This window comes from Takifugu rubripes, chromosome 1, assembly GCF_901000725.2.
Source record: "Takifugu rubripes chromosome 1, fTakRub1.2, whole genome shotgun sequence".
In the NCBI taxonomy this organism is placed as follows: Eukaryota; Metazoa; Chordata; class Actinopteri; order Tetraodontiformes; family Tetraodontidae; genus Takifugu; species Takifugu rubripes.
In genome coordinates this window covers 17,239,113-17,258,439 of record NC_042285.1, presented here as the reverse complement: position 1 = coordinate 17,258,439, position 19,327 = coordinate 17,239,113, and the positions used below count along the sequence as shown (strand labels likewise).

At 43.4% G+C, this 19,327-nt stretch overlaps 3 protein-coding genes and 1 long non-coding RNA gene across 5 annotated transcripts in view; 2 read left to right on the top strand and 2 right to left on the bottom strand.

Moving 5' to 3' along the window:
* The window catches only part of LOC115252652 (uncharacterized), an 11,422-nt gene extending 8,268 nt beyond the window's left edge, over positions 1–3,154 (top strand). Inside the window, exons 2-3 of the long non-coding RNA XR_003890979.1 lie at positions 1,978–2,545; positions 2,694–3,154. This is a non-coding gene — a long non-coding RNA (uncharacterized lncRNA). The remainder of the gene's footprint in view (positions 1–1,977; positions 2,546–2,693) is intronic.
* cbsb (cystathionine beta-synthase b) lies at positions 1,493–7,900 on the bottom strand. Of its 2 annotated transcripts, none has more exons than XM_029848434.1 (15): positions 7,722–7,900; positions 5,717–5,890; positions 5,192–5,298; positions 4,506–4,640; positions 4,349–4,428; positions 4,045–4,249; positions 3,739–3,830; positions 3,537–3,653; positions 3,340–3,424; positions 3,152–3,257; positions 3,001–3,078; positions 2,791–2,925; positions 2,426–2,534; positions 2,260–2,344; positions 1,493–2,148 (listed from the first exon to the last, which is right to left on the bottom strand). In XM_029848434.1, exons 2-15 carry the CDS (start codon positions 5,881–5,883, stop codon positions 1,994–1,996), a joined length of 1,656 nt encoding a protein of 551 aa, XP_029704294.1. In that variant the 5' UTR covers positions 5,884–5,890; positions 7,722–7,900; the 3' UTR covers positions 1,493–1,993. The 2 variants fall into 2 exon arrangements, with proteins under 2 accessions (XP_029704294.1, XP_003961821.2); XM_003961772.3 differs by having other exon boundaries at positions 7,726–7,898.
* Positions 7,901–10,273: 2,373 nt separating this feature from the next.
* Positions 10,274–13,290, bottom strand: u2af1 (U2 small nuclear RNA auxiliary factor 1). Its single transcript, XM_003961716.3, has 8 exons — positions 13,165–13,290; positions 12,459–12,546; positions 11,659–11,725; positions 11,506–11,555; positions 11,224–11,322; positions 10,964–11,097; positions 10,616–10,708; positions 10,274–10,534 (listed from the first exon to the last, which is right to left on the bottom strand). The coding sequence occupies exons 1-8, from the start codon at positions 13,206–13,208 to the stop codon at positions 10,414–10,416; spliced, it is 696 nt and encodes a 231-aa protein (XP_003961765.1). The 5' UTR covers positions 13,209–13,290; the 3' UTR covers positions 10,274–10,413.
* An 823-nt stretch (positions 13,291–14,113) lies between these two features.
* Positions 14,114–18,783, top strand: gabpa (GA binding protein transcription factor subunit alpha). The gene is made up of 10 exons (XM_003961718.3): positions 14,114–14,322; positions 15,811–15,930; positions 16,047–16,191; positions 16,309–16,393; positions 16,487–16,711; positions 16,797–16,991; positions 17,086–17,142; positions 17,300–17,422; positions 17,651–17,843; positions 18,046–18,783. The coding sequence occupies exons 2-10, from the start codon at positions 15,854–15,856 to the stop codon at positions 18,266–18,268; spliced, it is 1,323 nt and encodes a 440-aa protein (XP_003961767.1). The 5' UTR covers positions 14,114–14,322; positions 15,811–15,853; the 3' UTR covers positions 18,269–18,783.
* Positions 18,784–19,327: the final 544 nt, after the last annotated feature.

Genomic DNA, 19,327 nt, shown 5'->3' with positions numbered 1-19,327 from the left:
ATTTAAAATTAATTAATAATCAATAGTCTTCATTATCAATAGTCTCGCTGTAATTCACAAACTACCAGCATATGACTGTTTTAAGAAACTGTTGGAACAATATGTGCATGAGTGATATGTTTTCAAAACTGAGCTGCAGAGTCTGGACAGGATGGCCCAAAATGAACAGCATTCAATAAAACACACCAAAAATGAAGTGGGCAGTTTATTTCATTCCACTCGTGACGTCTTTGCTCATCGTTTACCGATGGTGAGTGAACTTGCATTAAAGTATGTGCTGGCGTTTATTAATGTGTGAAAAATGCGTGAGAGCTCATTTTATTCATTTAGAACATATGGTAATGTGTGAACTGCATCAGAAGCTCGGAGCTCTTGGTGGTTCTGAAAGGCGTGTCTGTGCCTTAAATTTCACTCTCCTAGATAAGTCATCGGGTCTTGGAGCAAATAATTAACCTCTAACTGTGCAATTATCCTCAGTACACTGAGTAAGCAAATGCTGAAAGGAGAGAATTTGGACGTGCGTCATACTTCATGTTTAAAAGCACCAAATGCATTTCAAGCACTCGTCACATACTGGCAGCGTTTATTCACAAAAAGGTTTAATTCAGTCCTCCTACGTCAAGTCTGATCACAGCACTTTGACATAAAGAAAATGAATAAAAAGCACGACACGACATTTCATTCATCCTTGTCGCACATTACGTCATACGTTTATAGAATTACAGTTATATTTTTGTATTTAATCTTGTGAGGAGAAGGTGTTGTAGAGGTAGACAAATGGGATGTGAACCCTTAACCTGACATGATTTGGATTATTTTATATATTCAAAAGGTAATGAAATAAATCAATATTTGCTATGAGCCCTGAGGAGTGAGGAGTGTTTTTCCGTCTGGTTTCAGGATCTTTTCTGATGGGAAAATCCAGGACAAAGCTCCCTTTGTGAGCACAGTGTTGAAAGGAAACCTGTTTTATCCTATGATGTTGTTTCCTGCTGTTGACTGATCCCTCGGCTACACAGAGGACAGACATGGACATGGTTGTGACCCTGCTGGAGATGGCTGGTCTGCCTTATTCATTTTTAAGCTGATGGTTGAGGGGTCTACTTACAGTAGGCAAAGGTAGCATCGAACCAAAGCTTGTTTTCCTTTTAAATGAGCTCCCAACATTTTTTTTTATCCCCCCCACCCCCCAAGAAGCAGAGTCTCAAACAGATACTGGTGATCTGAACCTGGGGGAAAATTACAAATAAGGAATTTTGATATAGAGGCAAATTTTCAAATTGTTGGAGTTAAAAGCCTGGCAATAAGTATATTGTCAACCGTCTCTCAGTGTTTAGATACTGGATTAATTGACCTTCTTGACCATACATTTCTGTACTAGTTAGTTAGCTTTTTCTTTACTTTATTTTATTTACTGAGTTATACGTGTTTGGGATTGTTTTCCAGCTTCCCCAAAGACATAAAGCGTTGAACGAACAAGAAAACATTCAAATAAATGAGACGAGCGCCCCCATCTGTTTTATTTAAAGACTACACACGATGACAGCGGATGGGTCAATGTCCACTAAATATACAGTACTTTACTTTCTAAAACAACTATTGGGTGTAATACTGACCACAGTGTTGTATCTGCTACTGAGAATGATAAAACCAAGTAAACATCAAGGATAAGATGGACAAAGAAGACAAAGACAATCCTAAAGACAGGTTTAAAAAAATTATCAGAAAGGATTTACATCATTTATGATGTCAAAAATATACCTACAGCTGATTATAGTGAACTAGCAATAATATAAATGTAATTCCTGCAAAATTATTAAAAAATAGTATGCATAAAAATAAAACCTAGACAATTGATCTGAAGATAATTTCTGTTAAAAAGCAGCAGCTATTCAGAGGCAGAAAGGTGGTGAGCTAGATTATACAGAGAGATAAAAGGCTGTTGGGTTTTTTTTGTTTGTTTGGCTTTTTTAACAGGTCACCCTGCAACATCCTAAGACCTCGGAGGGGTGGATGGTGTAGTTGTGTCTGGGAGGTGCTCGCAGGAAGAACGACCCTGCTCACGTTTAGCCGTGATGTAGCTGAGGAGCTCCATCGCTGTCACAACACTCAACATCTTCTCCTGGTGAGCTGACCCCTTGGATTTATCTAGAATGGAGGAAAACAGGCATACAGAATAAAATGCTGTGCTTGTTTCTTTTACCTCTACTACAAATGGAAATCATCATTCAGCAGACGTTATTGAGAATTTAGTATTACTTTGTTGGGGCTCCTGCACCACCAGGGCAAAACGGTCCGTTTCCAGGATTTGGGAGAGCAACCCCAAGCTGTCGGACATGCGCACCTGAGAGCACGAGAACGAGGAAACACACACATGAATACGACGATGTTGGATGTGTGTCACATGCAGTGGTGTCCAACTGACCTCTTTGAAAGGTTTGCAGACCACTTTGGAGATGGGGTCTGAAAGCTTGACCCTCCCAGAGGACACAGAGGACAGGATGGTGTCCGTGGTAACCACACTTTGTGCCAGACTGTAAAAATGGTGGGTTTTGTCATCGACATTCTGACGGTAATCTATTTCTTCAAGATAAGCTAATAAACAGGATGACTGCTTCTCTCTCCCCTTTGGGGAGACCAAAGATACTCCGATCATCTCCTTAATCTGATTTATCCCAATTCGATTAAAACAGATACAACTTTACTGTTGAAACACCCTCTGCAAACCAGGAGAGCAGAATCACAGAAGGATGTGCTGATGTTGGAGACAAGAGACAGATGAAGACATACCCTGAGTCATCCACGACTGGGAGATGGTCGATGGCTCGCTCCTTCAGGATCTCAATGGCTTCCTGGCAGGACACCGATGGTAACGTGGAGAAAGGTGGCGAGAGGTGGAGACAGTTGACAGTTGTCCCCCACCACCTGTAAATACAGGAAGAACGTCATTATAAATGAATACAAGGTTTGGACTGGTTGATCCTGCTAATTGATCCTTACCAGGGTCTGGGCTCCACTGGGGCTTCTGGGACAAGGAAACCTTTCTCAGACATCCATTTGTCACTGAGAAACTTTGACCTAGAGAAAAATCCATTTCAATGGAAGTTGCTCGGGAACCATATCGAGAAGACGTAAGAAGAATACGACTGACATGTAGTTGCGGACAGAGTCGGCCAGGATGACCACACAGCGCTGTCCTTCCTTCAGATGCTGAGCCACCTTTACAGCTGCAGCCATGGCTGAGCCGGAGCTGCCGCCTGGGGTGAAACAGGCAGGAATATTAAAGAGCCAAGAGCAAATAAAGCAGGAGGTGGCACCATCAGCAAACAGGGACCCTACCGCAGAGGAGACCCTCGTCCCTGATCAGCCTGCGGGACATGTTGAACGTCTCCTTATCGTTCACTTTGTAGAAGTAATCGACAAGCTATGCAGGTAGTTTTGAAGGGGATGGCACAAAGCAGGTTAAGATGTTCCACAACGTGCGCGATGTTTGCTCAACTTCAGAAAATGCAAAATGGATTTCAAGGCCCACTCACGGATTTGTCCAACACGGTGGGGACAAAGTCGTATCCAATTCCCTCTACCTCATAACTGCTTTTGCAATGGTCATCTGAATGGATCAGGAGAGAACCCTCAGGGTCCACAGCAACAATCTAAGACAACAAACGTTCTTTGAGATACTGGACGAACTATTCTACAGTTTGAGTCATTTATACATTAAAGGTTTTGGCATCTTGCCTTCACAGTTGGACACTTCTCCTTTAACTTCCGAGCGACACCGGTCAGCGTGCCGCCTGTGCCGATTCCAGCCACAAGCATGTCCAATTTACCTGAAAGGAAAAGCACATTTTCATTTCCAGTTCAGTCTGGAGGCCATGGAAGTTTCATAACTGACCATTTATGGAGTTATTAAATGATAACAATGATAAATAGATAAAACCTCCAGGGTGCTTGGAATTCAAATAAACTAAAAGCTGCCACATTTTAATGCATTAAAATATTTATGAGTATATTAAAAAAAATCAATTAATCCCAAACACAAACCGTCACACTGCTCCAGTATCTCCTCAGCTGTGGCATCATAGTGGGCCAAAGGGTTGCTCGCATTGCGATACTGGTCTAGGATGTGTGAGTTGGGGATCTTGTTCTTTAGACACCAGGCCATACCCACGTGAGATTCTGGTGAATCGAATGGTGCCGAACTCGGTGTGTGGACTACTTCTGCTCCTAGAGCTTTCAACACGTCCACCTAAACACACACACACACACACACACACACACGCACGATTAGGTTTGGAATATTTAAGTGATAACTGGAGAGTTTGTGATCATTACTGGTGCAGAATACCTTCTCCATGCTCATCCTGTCTGGCATGGTGATAACACACCTGTAGCCTTTCACTGAGGCCACCAGAGCGAGGCCGATCCCTGCAGAGACAGGTGAGATGGTGCTGTGTGTGTTTACTGTAGCTGCCGCTGGAATAGGCCGACCGATGCCTCTGTACCTGTGTTGCCAGAGGTGGGTTCAATGATGGTGTCTCCTGGTTTGAGCAGCCCGGCTCTCTCAGCATCTTCCACCATCCGCAGGGCAATCCTGTCCTTGATGCTGCCTCCCGCACTGAAGAACTCACACTTTACCACTGAAGACAGTCATTTTTGTTTGACTTCCATCTCTGAACAGTCATGATGTTGATGCTAAATCAGACTCTGTGGTTCTCAGTGTACCATACAGACTACAACAGATAATAAAGAAACAGTAAAATACAGCCGGAGAAGATGTCTCTGGTGAGGGAAAGTATTGGAAAAGTACTGAGAGCAACCCCCACCCAATCCCTTACATGAAATCTGCTGGCATCAAAATAAGAGTCAGCAGGAATGAGAAGGACCTTGTTAATTCCTGGGAAGAAACTCTAATGTCACTCTCATCAAATTAGATGTAATAGGGCTTTTCTTTGGAGGATTAATCTCATGTCTGTGACAAAATGTAATCTCATTGAACCCAGAAACCTCTCACTGCCTTTAAAACGCTCTGTCAGTCCTAGAGTCTTGGCTGCACATCCATCCCATCTAGATAGACTCACAAAACCCCAACTATCTCATATAAAGTCAGAGGAGACACAACACCTGCAAGAACTCCTTTTATTAGTGCTGACATGACTTATCTTGGTTTACAGAGATCTGATCTACTCACAGATATCACACTTGATTCCAAACTGCTTTGGGATTTTGTTCAGACGAACCAGAGGTGTGTTTCCGATGTTTCCCAGGATGTTGGGGAGGATGCTGGGGGGTTTGATGCTGTTGTAAAGATGGAAAATCACCAGACAAAATCAACATGTCTTTCAGAAGACAGTCACAGTATTTGATATTCTTTTATTCAGGAATGCAAAGTGTGGCTTTGTTGTCATCACAAATGTGCTGATGAAGCTGAAGATGTCTCCGTTTATTGCGACTGCTGTAGCAAAGACTTTAATTGAGGCAAAAATGGAAGTGGACATCATACCTTTAATTGCACCATATCTTACCCTGCACATTTTTAACAGCTTGTTTGCGTAGCACGGTTTATTGTGCACTTCTGTTAAGCACACAAAAAATTAATTATTGCTTTTATGATTGGAACACTAGTGATGGAATAGGGACTGACCTTATCGCATGGATGTACACTTAATGAAAAAAAGCAGACTTGTTGGAACCTTCATTATTGTGGCGATCTTACCGTGGTTGGTGGCTATGAGGAGACTTGGAGGCGGGTGCACCCAGCTCCCAGGTGCATCTGCTGGGGCGGTCAGGACGGATCCAATCCTTCAGTTCACTTTCTGGACCCTCGCTATGTGCTTCATCCTGAACACCTTTGTCAGTCTCCTGTTTTCCATTTGCAGACATTTCACCTCTTTGAGAGAAAGCAGATAGCAGAGAGATTCTATGAAAACCTGCCATTTAGTGTCTGTAGGCTCAGACAACCGTTGTTAATGATATATGTAGTTTATTTCCCCCACTATATTTCACTTTTGTCTCTTCTTTTCTCCTTTGAGAAATCAACTAGTGTGCCAAGGGTGATTTAATTTAATTACATAAAGCAAAGCTTTAAATACACCAAGACAATAGTTAGAAAATATTTTTAAAAATATTTTATTACACAAGTACTCATAATACACTCTAATCAGCTTAGGCTACAATGCTTCAGTGGACTGCACATAACTAACCCTTGGCCAGACCAAAAGAAAGACACCATTAAACTAAAGGAATATGGCAAAATTGACACAAATGCACGTAACTAAAGCAGAACAAATATGAAAGTGAATATAAACCAAAAACGAACAAAAGAGAACAGAAAAAACACACAAAGGGTACAAAAAAGGTCAGACGTGGTTCAGTAGTAGCTGAGTTGGAGACAGTAGCTCCAGGACAGCAGCAGAGAGGACAACGACACATCGCGCACAAAGATGCCAATTAAAATGTAGATATTCAGAATACATTGTTGGATCGCAATACTCTCACGTGTGTCACTGCCGATCCGCGTGTTCTCTGAATGAAGACTTCAAGAAGAAAAATGCCAATTTCAAAATGTATTCAGCAAATAGAACCAATTTAAGATACAAATATTACAGAGCTCCGGGCCAGTTCAAAACACTACAACAAAGTCAATTGTGGCATGAAGTCTGACCACCTAACTATCCCTTGACCCAATCTTTTATAGAAACACAGATGCAAATTATTGATGCTAATCCAAATGGCCAGGTTAAAGTTCACCTTCTTGCAGAGGATCTTATCAACACCAGTAAACTATGCTGTCCAGTTTTATGATGTTTGATTAACACCTTCGACCTGACTGGCTCCTGCAATTACAACTGTCTAAACAACAATCATGTCACGGAAGGGTCAACTGACTGCTTATTGTTTTTATTCTTGCTAAAGATTATACTATCCCTAACTTTTAAACTAACTGTAACAGAACCATATCGCACCACACATGGTTAAAAGGCAAACACAATGTTCTTCAAACCCGCACAACAGGTTAGAATAGAGAGCAGGTTCAGAGAGGAGAGGCAAATCACAGCCGCAGCCAAGTGCGTCACAGCTGCGGATTAATCGAACCCGCATAAAGGCCTCGTTATGCTTCTACTGTTGTTAGAAGTAAACAAAGACTGGTTTTATAACCGAATATAGACCGATTTAACTAGGACACATTCTAATTAAATCCAAAGCGATTGGTTGTAAATACAAGTCATGAACTTTGACCTTCTTCCAAATATTAAAATGTCAAATAAAACTTGATCTAGGCTTCGTTTTTCTTAGAGCTATTGTGCAGTCCCTCTTTTGTGCGTATGTGCGCGCTCGCGACCGTTCATCTCGCGCTGTTTGTAACAACTAACAAAGTGTATAAACGCACACGAACAACATCGCATTTGTCGATCGCGATAATTTATTTGCAAAAAAAAAAAAAAAAAGGTCTAATCGTGAAAACTGAGATTCATTTTCTTTCATTGTTTGACTCTCTTCTTTACTGACGCGGACGCTGGCGGCTCGCGCACAAAATAGAGCAGAGGCCGAGACAATGGCAGCACGAGGCGCGCGGAGGTGCGCGGCGCGGCTGCCGCGAACGACACCGTTTGTTAACATGGGCGCCGCGAGGAAAAGGCCTCCGCGCTGCGGCCACCGCGTCGCTTCTGCGTTCAACGCGAGCCCGGCATTAATGCCCCGGTACAAAGGGTAGAAATCACTTGCAGAGACGAGTAGAGAAGCTCCGGTGAACTCGGCAACGCCAACTGCTGCAGGGTTTGAGCCAGACTGCGCCACACAACAATGCCAAATCCCAAGTGAACCAGACTGCGCAGTGGAAACCAGAGGAAGCTGCGACTCCGCCCGGCAAAGGAGCCTAAACACACCTGCTAATATGGCAGGGAGGTCAAACACCAACCTCCCAGATCAGCAGCTCCAATTAGTGTTTATACACCTCAATGTCCAGCAGATGTGGGTGGGAAAGGTTTGATTAGTCTTGTGTACTATAACCATTCATATTTGTGTGTAGAGCGTTTTATTGTGTATGAGGTGTGTGTTCAGCCTTGACCAACATCAAATTTAGGCATTAATAATCTGTCTTCTTTGCAGGAACTACATCAATGGGTATGTTAATTGGTTTGCTTCATTTAAGTCAGCGCTTCTCAAATAGTGGGGCGCGATGCCGGGGGGGCGCGGTGCGATGCCAGGGGGGGGGCGCGTGTGACCCCGGAGAACATGTTTTTTGTTTTTTTTGCCGTACTAGAATAAAGTGTAATTGCACATCCCGCGCGCACACACCACAGAGCAAGAGATAGGAAGTGCAGTGAACAAACCATCAAGAGACAGCATGAAAAAATACAACAGTGATGAAAAGAAAGGCGGAGAGAGACGGAGATAATGAGACATACGAAAGTCTCCCGAAAGCTCAGACGAGGAAATATGACGAAGCATATATAGCGCTTGGCTTCACTGCGACTACGGTGGGAGACGAGGAAAGACCGGTGTGTTTACTGTGTCTAAAAATGTTGGCAGGACAGCATGAAGCCAAATAAATGAAGGCGTCACTTAAAGACATTACACCCCAGTCACGCTGATAACCCTAACCCTGGTTAACCCTAACCCTGGTTAACCCTAACCCTCACTTAAAGACATTACACCCCAGTCACGCTGATAACACTAACCCTGGTTAACCCTAACACTAACCCTAACCCCGGTTAACCCTAACCCTCACTTAAAGACATTACACCCCAGTCACGCTGATAACACTAACCCTGGTTAACCCTAACCCCGGTTAACCCTAACCCTCACTTAAAGACATTACACCCCAGTCACGCTGATAACCCTAACCCTGGTTAACCCTAACCCTGGTTAACCCTAACCCTCACTTAAAGACATTACACCCCAGTCACGCTGATAACACTAACCCTGGTTAACCCTAACACTAACCCTAACCCCGGTTAACCCTAACCCTCACTTAAAGACATTACACCCCAGTCACGCTGATAACACTAACCCTGGTTAACCCTAACCCCGGTTAACCCTAACCCTCACTTAAAGACATTACACCCCAGTCACGCTGATCAGCCGCTTGAGTTTTTTCGGCCAAAACGTGCCGAATATTGGCAACAATTATCCCGCTTTGGTCTATATTTCTTTCTTTTTTTGTTTTCAAAATATTAATAAGGATACAATGTTATGCAGAGGTGTACTTATAACAATTTCATAGACAAATGATACTAATTATAGTCACGGCGGGGGGGCGCAAAATGTTTTCTTCTTCTTAGGGGGGGCGTAACAGAAAATAATTGAGAAGCACTGATTTAAGTTAATGCAAAGATCTATAGAGGTGCAATGTATTTCTGTGGATTGTAGCTGTAGGCCACTTACCAGTCTGTCAGAGGAGACAAAATCTGACTGAAAGCGTTTGAGATGCAAAAGAAGGAACAGGCCACCGTTGGTCTCACACAGCAGCTTTAAAGGGTCTCCAGTTTTCAGGCTTTCTTTCAGAGAAAAAGAATGAGTAGCAGCTCAAATTCCATCTCATAAGCTTGCAGTGTGGGTGTGACGGATGAAAGTAACCATTTCCATGCAGGTAGAGACTGTTCAAGTCTTCCGTAGGAGTGCTTAATCCAACTTTAGGAAATTCCTTCATTGTACTATCCTTAACTACTTGCATTTTTTTTTTTTTTTTTTTAAAAAGAGCCACTTCTAAAGCAAGAACTAGCTAAAGGTAAACGGTCTGCAGAGAATTCAACTTGACCCCAAAATCATCTGTCCAGTGTGTCCATAACACATTTCCAAGGAACAAGATGAGCTTTAAGTAGTGCGTTTCTTCTACCGGAGCTGTTCCAGGTGAATCCTGTACTGGAGGACAGAAAGTGGCAATGGACATGTTCTGCTGCAGTCTTGTGGCTAGCACCGCTCAGGGGTATGCTAATCTTCATAAAAAAAACATACAATAGGCCTCCCGGGTTATGGGAGGCGACAGGATTTAGTCGTTCTTAAAGTCAGACATCTCCCTCCAGGAGCCAGAGCAACGTGACATGCAGGTGCATGGGTCCACGGAGATCCAATCACTTATTTTCAATAGTCGCGGTGAAATAAAACACATTCATGTATAATTTTAGCAGTTAAATTATTTGGACAAAGCTTGAAGACCCTAAAAAATAGTACCTCGCAATAAAGACTTTTTAAGGGCTGTAATTTTCACAAAATCAATCGTTCAGCTGTTAATACCTTTAAAGACCCCACGACATCCTGACTGAGACGGTCTGGTTGATGATTTCAAATGTTTAATGGAAGCGAACATCAATAAAAAAAAAAAATGTTCATACACAAATGGATTTGGAAGGGTACAAACTTTATAAAAGCCTTAGGCTAACATGAGAAGGACAATTAGTCATGTTGGGCAGGTCAGAATCGCCCTGAACGTGGTCTGTCTCTGGAGCGGCGCCTCTCGCGGTCACGGCCCCCTCTGCCTCTGTCTCGGTCTCTCGAGCGAGATCGTCTATCCCTGGAGCGAGACCTGTGACGGCTGCGGAGGTGAAAAGGAGTTTGTTAGCATTACAAGACGACTGCCTGGGCAGCAGGTGCACGGCAGATGATATAGTTTTACCCTTTCTTCCTGCGGCCATAGAGCTCTCTCCTCAGTTCTCGAGAGATTGGCTTCAGGTGCATGAAGTTACAGAACCCTCCACGGGTGCACTCTCTGTCAAAGGAGACACAAACAGAAGCTGTGGTGGACTGAGCACTACCAGGATGTGACAAATTCTATAGATGATGTGGGCTGCCGACACATCTGGCCAAGGTGCCCTTACCCATGAGCAAGGGTCAATCCCACTACAGGGGTTAAACACCAGGGAGGTTTGAGTTCCCGTTCAGATTTCAAAAGGATCACGTCTTATCCATAGAATATTCACAATCGGCTGTTTCTTTGAGGTCGACACTATCGTATAGAACTCACCCCATCTCATACTGCCGACAGCAGGCTTCTCTGAAGTCTGTGACCGGAGAGAGCTCGGCATGGATGGGTTGTCCATTAAACCATCTATTGTTCAGATCAATCACAGCCTTCTCCGCATCTTCTTCGTTACGGAACTACAAAGTAACACCGAGAGAGATATTATTCAAGTACCAAAAAAAACAAAACACCTCACTTGTGATGCATCCAAGTAGATGAATCTATTGGATCACAGTTGTGTGGGAATATAAGGCAACACTCACCTTCACATACACATTTCCCACCAAATGGTCACCAAGGTTGTCACATATGTTCATTTCCTCCACTTCTCCATACTTTTCTTCCATTTCAGAGAACACTTCCTGGTTGGGCAGAGCGGAATAAGTGAGCTTTCTATTGTGATATGCTTTGTTTTTAAGAAAATGTGGGTTGTCTCTGCGTATGCATGCTACACATTACATGACTGAGTTATCACCATGTCATCAATAACACAGTCACTGTGAGGCGTTTGAGGCCCACCCAGGTGAATGGGACATAAAAGTTACCTCAAAGAACTCATCAAAATGCTCCTGCATCTGCATATCACTGACAGCACCTAAAAACAACAGAAAGCAGTTAATGTATAAGGAAGAGAGTGTGTTAGTTAGTTTGTTTTATTTTAAAATAAAGGCCACTGTGGTACAGAGTCAAACACTCACAGGTCAGACCATCAGCAGACTGCGCGCTGTTTTGGGGGTTCCGGTAAATGTTCAGGAGAGCAATTGTCTGAAACCAAACAAAGTTCAATATTATTCTTTATTATTTGATATGCTGCATCTTTCATAGGGGAATCAAACCATAGCCCTTTGTACAATACAAAATATTTTAATAAAGCTGATTTGAATAATTCTTAATATTAATATTCTTCGTAACGCAGGATTTTTATGTCTTCATGGACATTTCCACATTCCAAGCTCACAAACAAGTTTTCTATTGGACTGAGTATTAACTAGAGTATACAGAACATATCTGTATGGGTTTTTCAGGTCAATGTCTTACAGGAAGATAAATCCCATTGATTTCTGACTGAATCAGATCATCTTTTGGAATCCCCCCACCACATTTACCAACCCCCTCCAGGACTACATTTACCAACCCCCTCCAGGACTACATTTACCAACCCTCCAGGACTACATTTACCAACCCCCTCCAGGACTACATTTACCAACCCCCTCCAACTACATTTACCAACCCCCTCCAGGACCCCATTTACCCACCCTCCAGGACCTGCCATCACAACATCATTTAAGCATTTTATTTGTTTACTCGGGGGTTCCAAAATATCTGGCTTTAACCAACAAAATGTGCTGCTTGAATGATGGAAATGTAGTAAAAGATAATCAAATATATATTGTCAGTATGAACCCTTCTATGTAGTTTTTGGACATTTTGTCCGTCATCTGAGAAATAATGAGCTGAAATTAATTTTTAGGTGTAGAAGTAAAACCGGATCTCTCACCTGGCTGAATGTTGGCTTATTGTGTAACCTGGAACAGCGGTCGCCATGTCGACAGGCACCAATTTTAAAATAAAATGAGCAGTTGACTCTGTGAAGAAGAAGGAGAAAAATCTCAAAAATGCTACTGATGATAACAATGAATTAAGAATACATCGAATGCACTAAAGGGAGTTTTTTTTGCGAATTCAGTTCGTTGTTGTTAGCACATTAACTTTTAAAGAGAATCTATTCGACTGTGAAACTGCTTCAGTGATAGATAAGAGATTTGGATGGTTAAAAGTTAATAAATGAGTCCCGAAGAAAAGGAGGGAATTGAGACACTCGCGTCCTTCTCGTCCAACACAACGTGTGGTTCAGTTGTGGAGATACAAAAAAAACGTGTTCTAATACGAAGTTAAACGCGCAATGAACTCGGGACATGGATCAGTTAATTCGCTCTCATTTGTTCGCAAAAGCTAAGTTTTCAAATTGCGCTTAACGAATGTGATAAAGAAAGATCCGACGAACAATAACTCATTTCATGCTAAATGGATGAGGTTCCGTTTAGCGGCTAAGTTAGCGCAGCAACAGCCACTCGGCACACTGATGGGCGAGAGGCACTTCCACGTTCGATTCGATGCATTGCGTTTCTTTTATACGCCTCCACGACTAGAAAAAATGAGAACACAAACTGAAATAATATCTAAAATACACGGTTACTACTTACTTATCTTTCTCTGTCCCAAAAATTGAGGCTAAGTACTCCGCCATTTTTGCCTCGGTTTTTCTAATGGAGTCAAGGCGGACTGTAATATCAACCTCTAGTTGCCTACCGCCACCTACCGGCGGGAGGGTGTATGACCAGACCCCTCGGTGGCGTTATTATTAATCTCCCTCTAACATTAGTTTTATCCAGCACTTTCTCTTTCTGCTTGAATTCTCCGCCCCTTATTATAGCCTTGGTTGGACTCTTAAGACACCTTTCAATGTGTTGTATACTAATTTGTGAATTATCATGTAAATATCATGTTTTTTTTCGTGATCGACACCTTTCCTTCCCCTTTGTATTTACCAGTTCCAGATGTGCCGTCACTCGGTCCACAATTCCATGAATGTTTTTATTTTGCGTACTTGTCTTAAAAGTACACAGTACCCTCAAAACACTGCTGACATTATTTTTGCTCTCCAAAGTCTTGTTACCATTGTTTTGTTGACATATGCAATTGTGCTTATTTTTTGAGAAATCGGACCCAATTTAATGTTTCAAAAAAAGTGTCCAAAAAGACAACACTTGACTCGTTTACAAAACGAAGATGTCATATTTTTTAAATCTATAAATCGAGGGAGATCTTTATGGCCTGTGCTGGTGCAACCTGGGGACTTCGCGCTTATCCTCGCCACAATAATGACTTCAAAAGGCGTGGGCCTCCCTTAATGCTTTGTGTTGTTTCTCGCTTTGTGTAAACAACATGTGCATTTATGAAACAAACGACCCAACATTTCATATCCACCACAGAAATATGCGTTTATTTGCAGTAGCACTGGTGTCCTATGCCAACTGTAACGGGGACGTCTGCAGACCTTTGCTGGTTTAAAGAGTCAGGCGCCACTTTGCGATGGTAATTGAACACACCTTGGCACATTTCAGCATAAAAGGCATGATCCCAAACTGCCATGTAGCCGTAAAAGAACACATTCAAGCCTGCAAGCGTCTTGTTCATAGTTAGGTCTGAGCACCGTTCGCTATGTTGCCAGTTAGTCTCCGCCCTCCTCTTCTGTGTGTTGACCAAAAACTTGCATGATACAACTACACTCTATGATATTTGGCTGCTCATCTCCCACAGCTAGGTGGAACACAGTCCAGCGCCATTCACCGCTTTAAGAGGTATGGACACGCCGAACATATAAGTGAAAGGAAAAGAGTATGATGGTCGTTTTATGAGTGTGTTTGTCGCGCTCGGACTCTTCCCGCTATTTTGTTGCTCACTAGCTTGTTTGGTAGCTAGCTAGCTGTTGCCCCTATGAGACATTACACGCAGAGTGATGACACGCGATAAAACTATACTAAGAAAGCTTTGGCACAAAGCGTCCCTGTTTGCACAACACAACTACACCCGTCGTGGTTTTCCGTAACCTTATTACACAGAAGCCTCAACGGATATAGGGGCAAACTCGATTACAGAAGTTGGAGCTTAGCCGCGTTGCTAACAGTACGGCTAGGCAGGCGCTAAACGACGTCCGCCCACAAACACACGGTTCGCATATATCCAGGAGAATCGGAACTTCTATTTAATCCACGGGTCTTGTTGGATTTTGTGTTCAATCCAGCGTCCCCTCGAGGTATTTCACCATTCAAGGGTCCCAAAAGTGCTGGTTTTCCGTGTTAACATTGGTCGCGGCTGCTCTCGGAAGTCTCCGCGCTGGAACCTTGGCCAGGATTTCCGGCTCCTTTCCATTTGCCCTATGCTGTTTTGTTTCCGTTTATTCTATTTCCGTTTTAAAAGTTTTCTACGCTCCGATTTAAAGTGTGATATAGGAAAGTTCGCTATAATCCCCACACCGAACAGCGTTCGCATCCCATTTTAACCGTGCTTGTGTACGCGGGGACCAGCGCTCGGGACCGGGCTGCCTCGCCTCGCCGCGCATTCGATCACATATTTGGGGCCAACTTCTCACTGTTGACCCACTCGAATGTGTCCCCGTATGCTGCCGTGTGGGGGGGGAATGGGCGTCCGCTCGTGTTACTGGAAGTGTTTATCGTCTGTGGGTCAATTTGGTCAGGATTTCCTTTAACTTCTGGCCTATCCGTTGGCCTTTATACGCCAAAGCCTCGCCCTCGAGTAGGCTAATGTTAGCAGCGGTAGCAGCGAGCTGTCCCTGACGGCCAATGGCGAGTCGAGGCTCAGAGGCCTGGAGAGGAGAGCTGGAGCCTGGGTCCTGGATCTTGACAGTCCTGAAGACATCATCTCCTCACACCTGGAAACTGGAGTCTAGAAATACCCATGCAATCACATACTTCACCAGAATACAATGATATATTTAGTTGGAATGAACTAATAAGAATAAAAATGCACTTTTCAGGCTTATGTGTCATTAGGCTGTCTCTGTTCACTTAAAGACATTTGTCTTTTTATTATTTTATTTAAACTTTAATATATATAGGTAGCTTTTATTTTTTTCAGTAAGTTGCTACATAGGTGTTCTGTTCTCACGTTTAGTTTATGAACTGGATCAATGTCCAGACAGAAAAATTGGATTTTAGTAAACACTGTCATTATTGGAGTTGGGCAAATATAACCCTAATGTCAAAATATTTTTTACATCATGCCACTATAATCTATATTTACTCTGAAAATCTCTTCTTAACTGCTAGGGCACCTCTCAGCAGCAGCAAATCGACCTCTGCGTGAACGAGAATGTCTAAAACTGACACAGAAGAGATGATTGAGATAGAAATTGATGAACGGGAAAAGCAGGCGTGCCTGGAGGAAGGGTGAGCAGCATGGCAGTGATGTAAAGTGCATGCTGAAAGGCACGAGTTCATACTTAATAACCTACATATGACATATTACAGGCTAATTCTACATATTTCTCTTAATTCCCTCTCAGTGTTGAGGAGCAGAACATCACTGCTTCGGATTTGATACAACAAGACATCGACATTAATGAGCCCGTTGGAAATTTGAAGAAGCTTTTGGAGCCACGTATCCAGATAGCACTGGATGCCTACGATATCTGTCTGCAGGACATCCAGGTAAAGATGTACGCGGGTGGTATAACATCATTTAGTACATGCATTTTACCGTTTTGCTGTTTTTTTCGTATTTTGTTTTACAATGAATGAATGTTTCTGTCCGTTGTGTACGTTTAGCTTCACCCTGACCACAGCCTCTTTGATCAGGGAGTAAAGACAGACGGTACAGTGCAGCTCAGCCTGCAGATTATCACCAAACCAGGTACACCCCAATGCCCAGAAGAACAGTACACAGAAGTGTATACAATAGTTTGGATATATGTATGTTGGCTTCACAGTTCATTTTCTTTCCCAGGTGAGGAGAAATTAAACATTTTGGAGATTGTGAAGCCTGTAGAAACAGTAGAGGTGGTGATAGACCCAGACGCAGCGGGAGAAGAGGGAGCCTTGGTGGAGGATGGACAGCTCATTGCCGTGGAGCGCTCTGGTCTGTCTGACGAGGCATCCGAACAGGTCACGCGCTGGGCCGCGGCTCTGGAAGGCTACCGCAAAGAACAGGTTCGCCTGGGAATACCTTATGGTGAGAAATAAGAGTGGCGTGTTCAATAACAGCAAGGCAAACAAACATGGGCGTCGGTGTACAAGACTCCTCTCGGTCTCTCCAGATCCTGTCCTCTGGTCAGCTGACCAGGTGATCCACTGGGCTGTGTGGGTCATGAAAGAGTTCAATATTGACGAGATGGAAATAGGCAGCATTCACATCCCTGGTCGAGACCTCTGTTCATTCAGCCAAGAGGAGTTCCTTCAGAAGGTGCCAAATGGAGAAATCCTGTGGAGTCACCTGGAGCTGCTACGCAAATGTGAGTCAGGCGCTCGTTTACCAGTTTGATATCACACTTTTCCACAAGACGCCGTGAATACCATGAAGTTCTGTCTCCATGTTAATTATATTAGATGTGTTGGCAAGCCAGGACCAGTCCGGGGGGGACGCCACTGTCACCATTGATCAACGTAAGTGTCAAAAACACTCTACTCTGAACTGGACTCATCGAGTGATTTCTTTCCCCCCCCTTTGTGCCGCACAGAATTCTCACAGAGACGCCGCTATATCCAACACAACCTCTCAGTTGATGACTTCACTTTTTTAACTTTTCCATTTGAACCACAGCTGTGCAGATCATTCCGACTCAAGTCAACACGCCCACGGCCATCAAGGTGCTGAAACAGAGTCGAGGGCCCAGAGCTCCGCGCATTTCAGGAGAAGAGCGCAGCTCCCCCGGCAACCGCACAGGTAGGGCTGACAATGCTCGTTGGGTTTGTTCCTCCAATTAGTTTAGTTTTGCTGCCCAATGTTTTTTAGATCTAAATAATCAAGTGTGTGTGCATATATGAACACACACTGAACTCAAAGCTACAACAGTTCTGTTGGTTATTTGGTAACTTCAACAACATTTTTGAATATTTGTTTGTGTGTTTCTAAAAATGTAAAATGCTAGTTTAACAAATGTCCTTGTGCCAGGCAACAATGGTCAGATCCAGCTGTGGCAGTTTCTGCTGGAGTTGCTGACCGACAAGGATGCGAGAGACTGCATCTCCTGGGTGGGAGAAGAGGGCGAGTTCAAACTCAACCAGCCGGAGCTGGTGGCCCAGAAATGGGGCCAACGCAAAAACAAGCCCACAATGAACTATGAGAAACTCAGCAGAGCTCTGAGGTGTGTTTCTGGCTTTCTCTCGTACTTCCATTTTGACGCGTGGCCTCCTCGGACTGGAGGACATGCTGCTTTATGGCCACACAAAGATCCCAGTTGTTAAACACCAGGATCGCACACACATGTTGTTCTTGGATAATAAATTTCCTGTAGTTTTCTGCGACTCCAGAAACGGCTCAACAGTCATTTTCTGATCCCCGTTTAGGTATTATTACGACGGTGACATGATCAGCAAAGTGCAGGGGAAGCGCTTCGTCTACAAGTTTGTGTGCGACCTGAGGACTCTGATTGGCTACAGCGCCGCCGAGCTCAACGCCCTGGTAAGCGAGTGTGAACAGAAGAAAGTGACGCGCATGCAGATTCACGGCATGGGCCAGCCCATTACCACAGTGACCCTGGCCACCACAACACTAGACAAGGACAGCTGAAGGATGCTACGGTAGCACCCCCACCCCACCCCCAGATGCCAAACCATTGTTTTCCTGCAGCGATCAGATATCCAAACACCTCCCTGGCCGTGACCGGGTTCTCCGGGACGCGGGATAATCAAGTGCTGGCCAGGGCAGATAAATGCATTTATCGTTTATACAGGCTTTGCAGATTGAAAGATTTTTTTCTCACCTAAACAAAGAGTGTGTTCATGAGTGAATGTGAGAGGACAGGAACGATGTTAATCCACGGTGTGTGCACGTGGCAGAACGACTGCTTGAATGAGTGACAGAAAACTCAGTTCTGGACTTTAATTTGGTTCCTTTGGTAATTTAGACCAATTTCCACTGTATATACCGGTACTTTGTGTTTTTGATAGATGCAAGTGTAAAGTGTATTTTCATATTTTCCATTTATAGAGGGCCAGTTTTGTATTTGATTTTGTTCGTTCCCAGACCTGTTGGACCTTTTTCCGTCCACTAGAGGGAATAAAGCAACAAGCATTTTCATAAGGCTGCTGAGTTATTTCATCTTTTCAGAGGAAAAAGCTTCAAAATGACAAACGCCGTAGCTATATACATTCAAACTTTATTCATGGTACTGTGAGTGTATAAACCCTTTTCTATGCAAATGCTTCATTTCACTACACACAGAGGAAAGTCATGAAATCTTTTTCTTTTTTAAAACACTTTAAATCCTTCTGGCACCCACAGTGAGCATAAATACAAATTCCAAACATTCACCTGATTAAGAGCTTTAGTGTTTACATGTGGGAATCATGAGTAAAGAGGTGATATGTGTTGATATTCTGTGGTAAAAATGCACAAGATATGTCACATTCATGTTTACTGGAGGTGGCCAATCAGTTAAGAGGGAAATGGGTCTTAATGGTGGATGCAGTAATCACACACCCTGTGTTCGTCATAAGTCTTCACCTTTTTAAGGTAAAGAAATATTCACAGGACAAAAATAAGGTTTGTACATGTATACACAAGTAATGTAGAAAAATAGTGTATGACATTTGGTGAGGGAATGAGAGGAGGTGGGAATATATATAG